General features: G+C 46.2%; 1 protein-coding gene across 2 annotated transcripts in view; it reads left to right on the forward strand.

Annotated features, from left to right (window-relative positions):
• The first annotated feature begins 211 nt into the window (after window positions 1-211).
• The window catches only part of znrf3 (zinc and ring finger 3), a 70,115-nt gene continuing 58,101 nt past the window's right edge, over window positions 212-12,225 (forward strand). For both annotated transcript variants that reach the window (XM_071897700.2, XM_071897699.2), the window contains exon 1: window positions 212-580. In XM_071897700.2, the coding sequence (XP_071753801.1) occupies window positions 350-580 (231 nt within the window). In that variant the 5' untranslated portion in view covers window positions 212-349. The remainder of the gene's footprint in view (window positions 581-12,225) is intronic.

Below are 12,225 nucleotides of genomic sequence, written 5' to 3' on the forward strand. Positions count from 1 at the left end.
AGAGAGAAAAAAAACTAAAAAAAAAAAAAAAAAAATCACGTGTTTGGAGATCAAAGGAGATCCGCTTTGTAGAGGAGGAGGAGGGGGGTGAGAAAGAAAGAGAGAGAGAGAGGGAGAGAGAGAGAGAGAGAGCGAGGGAGCGTTTGCAGGCAATGTAATTGACAAGGCTTGCAGTGGTGAAATAAACACGCTTCAGTCCGGGCGCAGCTTTTATTGCACAATTCCGACTCTTTTTACGCTCTTTTGACGCATCGCCCATTGCGCGCACAGATCCGATTTCATTTACCAACACCCAATTAATTAATCCGTATGAAATTATGTCCCGATCGGCGCAGATCCAGCCGGCAAGATGATGATTTTACCAAGGAGAGGCTTAGATCGTGTAGCCGACTCGGTGGTCCTGGTGATCTTGGTGGTCACCGCTTCTCTGGGTACCGTTTTCGCCAAGGATACTGCCTTTGTGGAAGTGGTTCTGTTTGAGTCCAGTCCAAATGGAGATTATACTACTTATACGACTGGCTTGCAAGGACGGTTCTCTAAAGCAGGAGCCACTATCAGCGCGGAGGGGGAGATCGTTCAAGTATGTGTAAACTACCTTTTCTTACGGGGGGGATGACAAGCCTTAGTCCCGAGCAACGTTACGGGACTGGGGCTTTAATTTGACCAAGCTGCCCCTTCTCAAAACTTTTTCCAAAGGGGTTGGAGGGTTGACAAGATTTGAATGTAGTGTGTGTGTGTGTGTGTGTGTGTGTATATATGTGTGTGTGTGTGCTGTGTGAGGATGGTACTAAGCTTGCAAGCATATGCGGTCACAAGATGGCTCCTATCTTGTGGAATTCATTCACAGGGAAAACATGCTCTTGCAGGTTATTTTGTTGATGTCTCGGGCTCACTTCGGAGCTTGTGACAAACTTCTCTTCACCCCGACACTCGTGCATTCCGAAACGGCTTCCCCGAAAAGTTACAAAGCCTTCACTGCCTCCAAAAGAAAGTTAGTAAACTTTTCCCTAACGGGCTTGTTCGCATTACACAAGATCCCAGCGGGCTACGAGGCTACAGCTCCCGATTTGCTCTTAGTTTTGCTGTTTTTTATCAGCTTCAGCTACGCGGTTCCGTCAAACACTCACTTTAATTCCTTAGTATTTGTTTTATTAGTTGGATACTTTTGTTTTTGGTGTAACCTGAACCTTACCAACGTGTAAACCAACCCACATGTCCCGCCGCGCTGTAGCCTGTTACTATGTAGCCGTCATCAGCTACATTTCCTTTGAAGTTGGATCATTTTTGTCTGGACTTACTTGGAACTATTTCAAAGCTTTAAACTACACGTATAAAGGAATGTGTCATAGAAAGAAGTCATATATCAGGCTTTTAGTTCCATTTTTTATTTCCTGACCTCGAACATGTCAAGTGCATTTGGCTGAAGTTTGTGATGGTTGGACCAACCATCCAACTTTATGATGGACTGGAAGCCTCTTCAGTCTGAAGTTTTCAATGCCCGGTGTTTTGTTAAGACTCACTTCCAGCTATGTTTAAGGCGTTAAAGAGTCTGCTGTAGAAACTAGTCATGTATCAGGCTTCTATGTTTCATCCTTTATTTCCTTAACATGTCAAGTGCATTTGGCTGAAGTTGGTGATGGCTGGACCAATGAATCTGGCTCTTTAGATGTAAATGATTTTTTTCAATGGCCAATGTCCATCCTTTGAAACTGTATCATTTTATTTAGACTAAGGATTAAGGCTTTAAGCTGTAGCCTACATAAGGAGTTTGCTGTAGGAACTAGTATCAGACGACTAGTAGGGCTAATGTTGAATCTTTCATCTATTTCCTAAGCTGTAACATGTCAAGTGCATTTGGCTGAAGTTGGTGGTGGTTGGACCAACAATCCAACTTTGTGATTGGTTGGAGGCCACTTCAATAGAAAGCATTTTTCAGTGCCCAAGGTGCATCATTTATACATGTAACTATTTTGAAGGCGTCAAACTGTACGTAAAAAGACCTGTGCTGTAGGAACTAGTCATGTGTTCCACCTATTATTTCCTGACCTGTCAAGTGCATTTGGCTGAAGTTGAGCTGACCGGAAGCTACTTCAGTGTAAAGCTTTTTTCCCCCAATGTCGAGCGCAACATTGGGTGAGAAATTGTGAGGAACCTTGTCAGAAATTTCTATCGCTCTTATCCTCTGGCGCCGCGAGGGAAGTTGAGTTGTCATGGCAAGCATGTACAGTGTGAAGGAAGCCTTCAAAGCCACAGCAGAGAACTATCAAGGGCAAGTTTTTGTCTTTTGTACAAGCCAGTAGCTGCTGAAGTGTGGCCCCAATCTGAAGAAACTGTTAAGCTGCATGAGATCAATGGTCAGCGGTGGGAGGACATGTTACAATGCAGCCTGGGGAGTGTGTGTGTGTGTGTGTGTGTGTGTGTGGAGGGGGGGGGGGGGGGGGTTGTTTTGAAATGCTGTGAATACACATTTGAGTCTAATCAAACTCACCATGTTGGTTCAAGTCTTCGGTGGCGGCTAACACACCAGCACACGTCACAAGAAACCTCAAGTGTGTCATAGGATTTCAAGCGGTTTACTTCCACAAACCGTCATAATCAGTGAATTAAGACGGCGAGTCATTTGCACGTTTGTCCTCCTGTCTTTGCCCCGTTAAGATGCATTGACACTGAATGTACACGGCTCCCTCCCTCCCTCCCTCCCTCCCTCCCCTGAAAGGATGAAGGCTTGAAGGATAATAGCTATATGACAACAAACTCTTTTCAGTGGATGTATGTGTTTTTGTTTTCCTTAAAGTGCAGACAGTTATTATTTTGAAAGCAGGAAGATGATACGTGAGGATCAAAGGAGGGGATACTCAGCACAAAAATGGCCGCTGTTTATACATAGCTATGGCCATTTGGCGCCACTCGGAAACCACACAGAAATGTCGGACCTCAGCTTTACATCGAAAACCACATCTATTTAGGTTTGCTTTCTTTGCTAACATAGCTTCTGACCACTTAGAGGCAGCTTATATTTTGTCAAGCTATAATGAGGGGCAGTTTGTCCAGCGCAGCACACTGTCTTGAGTTTCCTATGTCTTTCACCGAAGATTTATGAAAGTTGAAAATGAGCAAGAATGACAACCGTACAGCCTGAAGAGTATAATTTAAATCTGGTAACAAATCCCCCACTCGCAATTTCTGCACTTGTGAAATAACATTGCGCTAACGTGTTGGGAAGTTACTGCGGTGTTGTAACGGAGATGGAATTACACTGGAGTTGATTTGAACAGAAATACATAGGTTCAGTTTTTCCGCAGCGCCGTCTGCAACCATTGCACTTCTCTACTGTTCGCCGCTTGGGTTCGAGCTTTGAGCCTCCTCTTGTTAAGTGAATGGAGCGCTTGATTTGGCCTGCCTGAGGTTTATGGGGGCTTGTAGGCCTCTTCCTGCTGTTTGAACAGGACCCTGAGGGGTTTGCGTTACCCCTTGTGTACAGTAGTGGCCAGACCTCAGCAGGTAGGAGCTGAAATACAGGGAGGGGGGGGGGGGCTTGGCAGAGTTCCTGAGCAAAGAGGTAACCACCATCACCGCTCATACACTCCCAACTCTCCTTTGCTAATTCCCTAAAGCTAACACCCGCTCAGCCCCGCCTGAAGAGTGCGAAAAGTGGCACGCGCTGCCGGGGCCAAAAATAATAAATTAAGTCACTTTGCTACTTGCTCTGCTCTAAGGAGGGAAGCGTGACGACTGGGATCTGGCCACGATGCCAAACCCCAGGCTTCCCAAGCCAGTTCCCTGATTGCTCCAATTTGACTCCATAATAGCAAAGTAATCAATGTCTCCTTAAATCATTCTGTCACGGAATGAGACTATGTGGGGATCAACAGGCAATTCCCTAAGACGGTTTTAAGAGTGTATTTACAGCAGTGGTTAACTCCAGTCCTCGGGGCCCAGAGTACCACTGTTTTTCTATTCTGCCAGGTAGTTAATTGCATTCACCTCTTGTCCCAGGTCTAAATAGTCCCTGATTTGACAGCTAGAATGAAAACTACCTGGTGAAATAGAAAACCAGCAGTACTCTGCGCCCCGAGGAGTTAACAACCACTGATTTACAGCACTCCGCTCACTAGACCCACTCATTGCTTTGGCTTGACATATTACATAGCTTAGAAGTTATGATGATAGTCTTGCCACGCCTTCCCAAACATCGCAGCTCCATGGTGATGGCTTGATAATTGTCAGGCTCCATCTTGTGATGCCATGTGTGCTAACGTATAATCCAGAACCTGGTTGTAAACAAATGCAGCGTTTCAGAGTTGCAGCAGATAAAGTCTATAAGGCAGCGCCACGGAGGCACGATGGAGGCACCCAGGTGTAGCGATGGAGGCCTGGACCGGCTTGGGTTCACAGTGCCAGCGGATATTTACGGTCTGAAGAGCTGCCGCCTCTAGATGCACTGATAATCTTATTTCTGGAACGGGCTGCCTATGCGGGACGCACAGTTATTACCTTCAGTCAGAACGCGAGTCACCGCATATTTCACATTCACATCATTGTTGACGGTGCGCACACAGTTCCTTCTGATTAGAGCGCGTCTGATGCAGAGGCGACCGCATCTGCTGCTCATCATTCTCTATTGTCTCTCCGACGCCAAATCGCCTTTCCTGTAGCGAGATGAGATGAGATGAGATGAGATGCGCTGCGTCGCGTCGCACGAGCGCACATCTGCCTCTGATTTCCAGCGGGGCCGTGCTGTCAGCATGTGAGCGAGGAGCCGAGGCAGGGACGTGGCAGGGGCACCGAGAGGACCAGATGGAACTCATGGCGTCGCCGGCCAGAACCAGAGGGAATAGTGTGGCTTTTGCCTGCTTCCTCTGAGGAGGGACACGGAGCATCCTCCGAATCCAGTGTCAGGAAGAAGAGGCGAGAGTTTGCCAAGCCCGTTCCCAACACCCACAAGCCCTGTCACCTTTGAACTTCACGTCCACACGCATGAAATCCCAGTAACTGCAGTTGGGAGACTTGCTTAGTGGCTCAGTTTTTTTTTTCCTGTCTGGAAGTGTAGGGGAAAAGTGGTGGTTTTGAGCTAAGACAACGATGAGCTTAAATACTGCAGCTCCTACCTTGGAGCTGGCAGGAGTTGTGTCGCGCTGCATTTAGACTATAATGAGAGCTTTAGTGGTTGAGGGATCCAGCGCGCTTTCTCACCACAGGCTGGAAACCCCAAGAGGCCATAATGGGCCGGTCCCAGACGGGAGGTACCAGGGACCGGGCCACTCCCAGCGCCAAAGCAACAGTAGCAGTACACAAACGCTGGTTTAAAAGGTTAAAAGTGCTGCTCCCTACTTTTTTCCATTTATTGGCTTCGCGGTCGCAGCTGTATTTTAAGTGCTATCGTCTCTTAACCGCCACCCCGCTTGACTTTCATGTCCCAGCCAAAGTAATTTGAGGCTGCGTTTCTCCCCTTTTCGGAATAGAACAGACTAAACTGTTTTTCTCTCTCTTGCTTAACACCCCCCCCCCCCTCCCCTCCCCTCCCCACACACACACACACACACCAACCCCCTCCAGTCTGCTCCTTTCATGCAGACAAAATTTGTCATGTCCTATAGTGCACGTGAATGACTTCAAGGGGTAGTAACTGCCACTTCTTAACCAGCACATACTGGTGCATTATCGCTCAAATAACAGTGGATTCATAACCTCATCATGCTGAAAATGTAAATCCCCCGTCACACAGCACCTTTTTACCCGCAAAGAACATCCAGATATATGGCATTCTTAAAACACCCAATTTCCTGTTGGGTTTCCTACTACCTGTCCCAACTTCTTTTAATGGGCCGACACTTTCTCACAAACCAGCAGCCCTTGTTTTACTCTCCTGCCCCTGGCTCTTTGCTCTGTCTTCTCCTGTGTATCTCTCTCTCTCTCTCTCTCTCTCTCTCTCTCTCTCTCTCTCACTCGCTCAGCCTCTCATTCCCACTCATTGCGCAGCTCCACCTGGAACAAGTGCATGTTGGTACTGGTGGCCCCAGTAGCTATGTTAGTTTCCACTGGGCTGAGTGGCTGAGTCGTTCTTTGATGTTCCACTCCAAGAGAGATTAGCAGTCAGCTCTGGCGCTCGTTGCTGCTCTCTCTCTCTCTCTCTCTCTCTCTCCAGTATGCAGGCCTCTCACAGGGGGAACCCTATTCCCCCATGTTGCTCTCTCCTTGATCTGCTATCGATTATTTGTCCGAGCTCCTTTGTATTGTATGAAGGACTTGTGTTTGTCCTCTGCTTTACACCCTGATGACGAGGAAATGTTTATGCAGCTTTGCCCCGAGGCTGTAATTTCCTATGTGAAGAGCCATGCATGGATGACATTCTGATGTCGGGATGCAGCATTTGCACCAGTACTAAACCGTACACTTTGACAGGAAAAAGCTGATTTTCACAGTGCTTAAGATCATTTTTGAAACACATTTGTAAGGAGTCAAAGATGAAGAAGGGTGAGTTTTTCACGTTCTGAATAGCCCCTGGTGTGCCAGTCGTCTGCTTTTGATGAAAAAGCGCTGAAAGGCCCAGTCCATCCCTCCAGCCCACATTTTTATCCACTGACAGAGGGTCTGGAAAACAAAGGCTAAGGGGGCGAGGGTTATGAAATGACAATGCTCACAGTGGCTCATCCAGGCAGAGGCATGCTTTGTTGTCGGCCAGGAATGTGCTGACTAACCGTGGAAGGCCACAACGCCAGCCCCCTTTTGTTATTCTTTTTTTGCCAATAGACTGGGAAGGTAGCTGTGTGGGGAGTTGGGAGTCCCTTTACCCGCTCCGTCTGCCTCTTCTTCCTCCTCCTCCTCCTCCTCCTCCTCCTCCTCCTGCGCAGGACATGCACACAGCGGTCCACTTTCACGCCTGCGCCCTCGCTCGTACGCGCTCACTGTGTGGCCGCTACTCTCGTTGGCTAATGCTTTCATGAAAGGAGAGGTCTTATCACAGATCTGTCCCGCTCACCCAAGTTCAAGAACACGGGGGTTCAAAGTTCTTTCTTTTGTGTACATCATTACATAATTATCAGCCTCATATGTCTGGAAAACTTATCATGTCACTGTTTATCTAAATGTGCGCTGTTAATGTAAGTAGAGATCCTGCCCCCGCTGTCATGCTGATTCATACATAACATGTTTTAGCCCTCGTTTCCATTTGTCTCGTTGCTTATTGTTGTTCAGGGAAGCCATTACTGTTTTTGTGCACATGATCATCCTGAGCCTAATGCATCATATTAATGTTCTCCTAACACATAAACTGACAGGTCCTCTGTCACAACCCTGCCATTTTTCTCTCTCCCCTTTGTTTCCTTTAATGGATTCCTACACAACCGTGGCCAAAGGTCATTTACAGGGGTGCCAGATGGGAACAAATCAGATTTGGGTGGAAGCTCCTGCACCCCCACGTTCATCTGCACCTTCAACCGTCCCAGCGCCTCTGCTATCCTTCACCCTCACCCCCCCACCCACCCTCCCACCCTAGATCGGTTTCTGGAGGCGAGTTGGTGTGGGTAGTTGTTCCAGTAATGAGAGAGACCCAGGCTGTAACACAATGGGGCCAGAGGTATGATGGATTGAGCTTGCTTGGTCGGACGAGAACAGGCTGGGTTATCTCTGGGGTTCATTTTTTTTTTTCCTGGCAAAGTGCCGCGTGTCCCCTAGGTACACAGTGAAGATATATCACTGTATCTTCCCGCCTCCTCCTCTTCCTCTTCCACAGGAATTATTGCCAAAGATGCGCCCCAGATCTTTGAAGTGAGAAATTGGCTTTCTTTTCGTGTTGTCTCTGCATCGTAGGTATAGGTATTGGGGGGACAAAGGGTCTTCTATTTTCTGCTTGCTGTCATATTTGTTAAAAGAATATTCTGTCCAAGTTGAACTTTTAGTTTTGAAGGATGGCTCATTTCTTGAAGCGCAGCTGCAGCCAAGGATAAGATCAGTCGCTGTTCCTGTAGTTGTAAGAGTACCTCGCTATAAACCGAGGCCCTCGCCGCCACATGTTTAGACTCGACTGCGACAGAACTCCTGAAATCCCAGTGGGTCAGGTGTAACTTTTCCTTTTTATAAATCTACAAATACAGTACGTTTGCCAACACTGTGTGCCATTATAAGCACTGTAGCACAGCCATGGGCTTTGATAAAGCCTCCTCAAGCCTGCTGTCCTTCCCCCCGACCCCCGTAGGCAGCTTAGGCCACGCCGCCTCCCTCCACAGCCCCTGGACCCTGAACAGGGAGGGGCCTGCGAGGCTGGGTGAATAGCTGCCGGGAGTCGTGCTGCGGGTGTAAACCACATGAATGTGCCGCCTGAGCAGATAGGATCAGGCGAGGCGGGGAGGCCTGGGAGGCCGCGACGCTCGGCGCAGCTACACGCGCTAACATCAAAGGCTGCGCCGACGGGGGCGGGGGGTGGAGGGAGGAGGAGAGAGAGAGAGCGAGGGAGAGAGAGAGAGGGCTGGGCCAAACTCTTCAAAGGGCTCTCTGAGTAATGCCGGCCCTGATATGCGGCACTGCAAAACTGAACGATGATGTAATTGCAGGCCTTCGGGCTAAATCCGCTCCCATACAAATAAAGGTGGAGGTGTTCCCTTGCACAAGCAGGGTGAGAAAAATACTTTGAGTATTTGTTTGAAGCCTAGTAAGTTTGCAGCGCTCGCAGGACGGGGTGTTGGGTCATCTCCTGACGCTGTCCTAATGTAAGGGTCCCAGTGAAAAAAAGTTTTATTTACGTTTTTGATGGAGGACTTGGAACGGGAAACAGAGTTTTTATCTGATTTCAGCAGATAGGTTAATCCACTGGGCGTTTCTAAAGTACACAACAGGTGGAACAGAGTTGACTCTGTTCTTTGTAAAGTTTATACAGGGCCTGTGTGTGTGTGTGTGTGTGTGTGTACACGTACTTCCCTTCTGATGTCTGTTATACCAAGCATGACCACGGATCCTTTCAAAATGCCCCCATGATCATCAGGCTGATAACTCATTGACAGCTCTCATGACAGTTGGGAGGCACATACTGTAGGAAAGTATCTCCCTTGCTGAGAGCGCGCCGCAGTAATTCACTGTTGTTGATTCGGTTTGCCAAAGGTTATTTGCATGCCTCTGATTGAAGTTCTGTTCTCCTCTCCCTTGTTTTCTGATAGTATGTCCCTTTGATGTTAAATGAGCAGTAAACAGCTGTGCTTTTATTTATTTGGAGTTCATGCAGAGGTCAACCTTTTAACTCCGGCATCCTGGGTTGGAGTTGGAAGTCGGGGCAAAAGCACGAAGCCTTTGTTGTTGGTTGTAAAGAAGAGTCCTCCTTGTCTCCAGCTTGTAGACTGTAAAATTCACAAGGATCATAGGACCATCTAGCCATACTGTAATAAACCATACTTGAATGGATGGAGACAAAACAATTCATACTAAAGTGTCTCCCATGCCTGTGCAGCAACATTGTACACTCCAGCATGTTGTCATGCTAAATACACTATGAATTGCTTTGCACTAGGGCTGAAATATATTGATAAAAAAATTGAATTGCGATTATTTGAAAGAATATTGCGATTCATATCACAAATTTTCTTCTCATACGTTTTTTTTAAAATATATTTAAAATTGTATAAAGAAAAGTGATTTTGTTAAAAAAAGATTTACTGAGTTTGAGTATGATGAAAGGTTTTCACCAACTTTTTTTCCACTTGATTCATGGACCAAAGATTACCTGCAGCACTAAAACAAAAATCCATTTTGGACACCTCTCTCTCGTAAGCAATTAATTGCAGCCTCTGCTATTTGGAAATTGCTGATTTGATTTTCTTTCAATTAATTGTTCAGCTCTACTTTGCGCTCACTCCAGCAATGCTAAACCCAAGTATATAGTTAGTCATTCTCTTCACCATGGGGATTTGCATGCACACACTCCTTGTTTCAGATCTGAGTTGTGGACTGTGTGGGACACAAAGGTGAGGGTGGAACAGAGATGTCCAGACAGGATCTTTGCAGAACCCCGCTGAGTTAGGCTAATGGCAGTGACATTTTCCTCCATGCAGATTGTACCCGCTCGCTCCCGGTCCCACCGCCCCGGCTCAGTCTGAACCTGAGCGTATATGAAAAGGTCAGGACAATTAACTGCTGGCCAACTGCGTCCATTTCTATCCCCATGCCATCCATCTATTCACCCTCCTCGCCCCTACATGTTGCTGTGAGGGAAGAATGTTAAAGTTCTTTTTCTTCAGCTCGTACTCATAAAACAGATTATTATTTTCTCAGTGTGGTTTGCAGGTAAAGGGAATATGAGGGAAAACCAGACTCGGATGTTGGTAACGATGGAACCGTTTTCTTGCTTAGTGAGATTGAGCACATCTTTTTATTATTACTATCTTCTAGCGATGGGGCGATTCTGAAATTCGATATATTGCAGTACAAAAATGTGACAATATGAATTGTGGAGCAGAAAAATGAATCGCGATATTAACTAAATTTTATTCTGCTGTAGTAATCACAAATTAGATAGTTTGCCCATCACAATTTCACAAGCTCTCCATTGAAATTATATTATTTGCACTTTGTAATGACATTTTAAAATTGTTGTTTACATTCTAGATCCTTGCTTGTGTTGTATTAAAATCTCATGCGTACGTCGCTTTGGATAACAGCGTCTGCCAAATGGGAAATTGTAACTGTACATTCTAGCAAGCCAATGCCATCGCTAAAAAAGTCGTACTTTGTTGTCGTTGAACTTTTATTTATTACATCGTTTCGTGGTTGTATTGAATCGTTAAGCCCATATCTCGTATCGAATCGTATCGTGAGATAAGCAGATCGTCCCGTCCCCGTTATCCGCTCTTTTCCCTCTCGTTCTTGTATCCTACTGTAAAGCTGCACTTCTCGTCTTTTCAGCCCTAAAAGAAAGCCGCTGAGGAGATCTTGGCTATTCTTTGTCTGGCAATGCGTGGGCAGTCTGTCCAAACAGGCTTGGCTGTCTAATGATAACTTGTCCTTGGACATGTCAAGGAATCTTCTTGGCCAGTGAAGTTTCTCAGAAGACCGGTTCAAGAGAAAGGATAGATTGACAGGGAGTGGGACAAGAAAGAAATGACAGAAAAAGACGGGCCAAAACAGCCCTTTACTATTCCGTCCGCATCCCACAGGCATGTGACAAAAGTCAAATTGTCACTCCTGGGGTGACATGCATCCCGCAGGCATTTCGAAGTAAACACATCCCAGGGAATGTGGCTCTGAGATTTGGATACTGGCCTCACCAGTGAGTTGGAGCCGTCCTTCTCTCTCATGCAGCGGATGTAGGAGAGTCTGTCATTTTTCAGAGTCACCATGGTTATTGTAGCTATTATGAAACGGGTCATTACATCCTTGTCCACACTGAGGTTGTAGATTTATTTCTGCAGTAGTTTTAGATCAAATGTTCTTGAGCGTAGTATCATTAAAGTAATATTCCGGGACATTTTTATATAAATGAATGTCCATTTTGCTGCTGTCTATTACCGATTGATAGTAGTGATGCAACCTATACCAAGATGTGAACGTTTTTACATTTACTGTTCTGAACAGCCGGTGTCTGGTAGGTCTTTCATGGGAAAAATCCTCTGGCACACAGACAGTGACACGTTTTATGTTTCCCTAGAGCAGTTTGAAATTACTTTTATGTGAATTTGACACAGTTTCTTACCCCATCGACTTGCTCTGGTATTGCTAACAAATGCTAACAAGAGGCTAGTGGCAATTACACATAAACTAACAAGGATGTCTGTTACAAATACTACAGATTCTGGGGATTTGAAGAAATTGATTTTACACCAAAAACCTGCCTTGCGCTTAACCGTGAGCCATTTCCTATTGGCAAACTGCATGTAGCATATTTGGGTCAGCTTTTCTGCAGCATCGCCTCAAGCTAAGCTCATGGACAGAGGATTTGGTAAGCTACCGATGCATACATTTGTCATAATTATTGTTTTGCAGTTAGAATTACCCAGGCAACGGGAAAGCTTCAGAATTCAAATTAGAGTGTGGGATTGAGCCATATAAGTTGTGGAGAAGGGTTGTTTTCTGTTTTAAGTCATTACATTAAAAAGGATCCATCGTTTTGCACTCCCTCGTTTTGGTTGCTCTCGGTTGCCTGTGTATTAAAAGCTTGAGTTGGCATGGTGCGTGTTTTTCTCTCACCAGTTGAAGCAACATGGGAGAGAGAGGTGATGTCAGAAAACCCCTGGGTATTTCTCT

The sequence above is a fragment of the Centroberyx gerrardi genome, chromosome 8, assembly GCF_048128805.1.
Source record: "Centroberyx gerrardi isolate f3 chromosome 8, fCenGer3.hap1.cur.20231027, whole genome shotgun sequence".
Lineage (NCBI taxonomy): Eukaryota > Metazoa > Chordata > Actinopteri > Beryciformes > Berycidae > Centroberyx > Centroberyx gerrardi.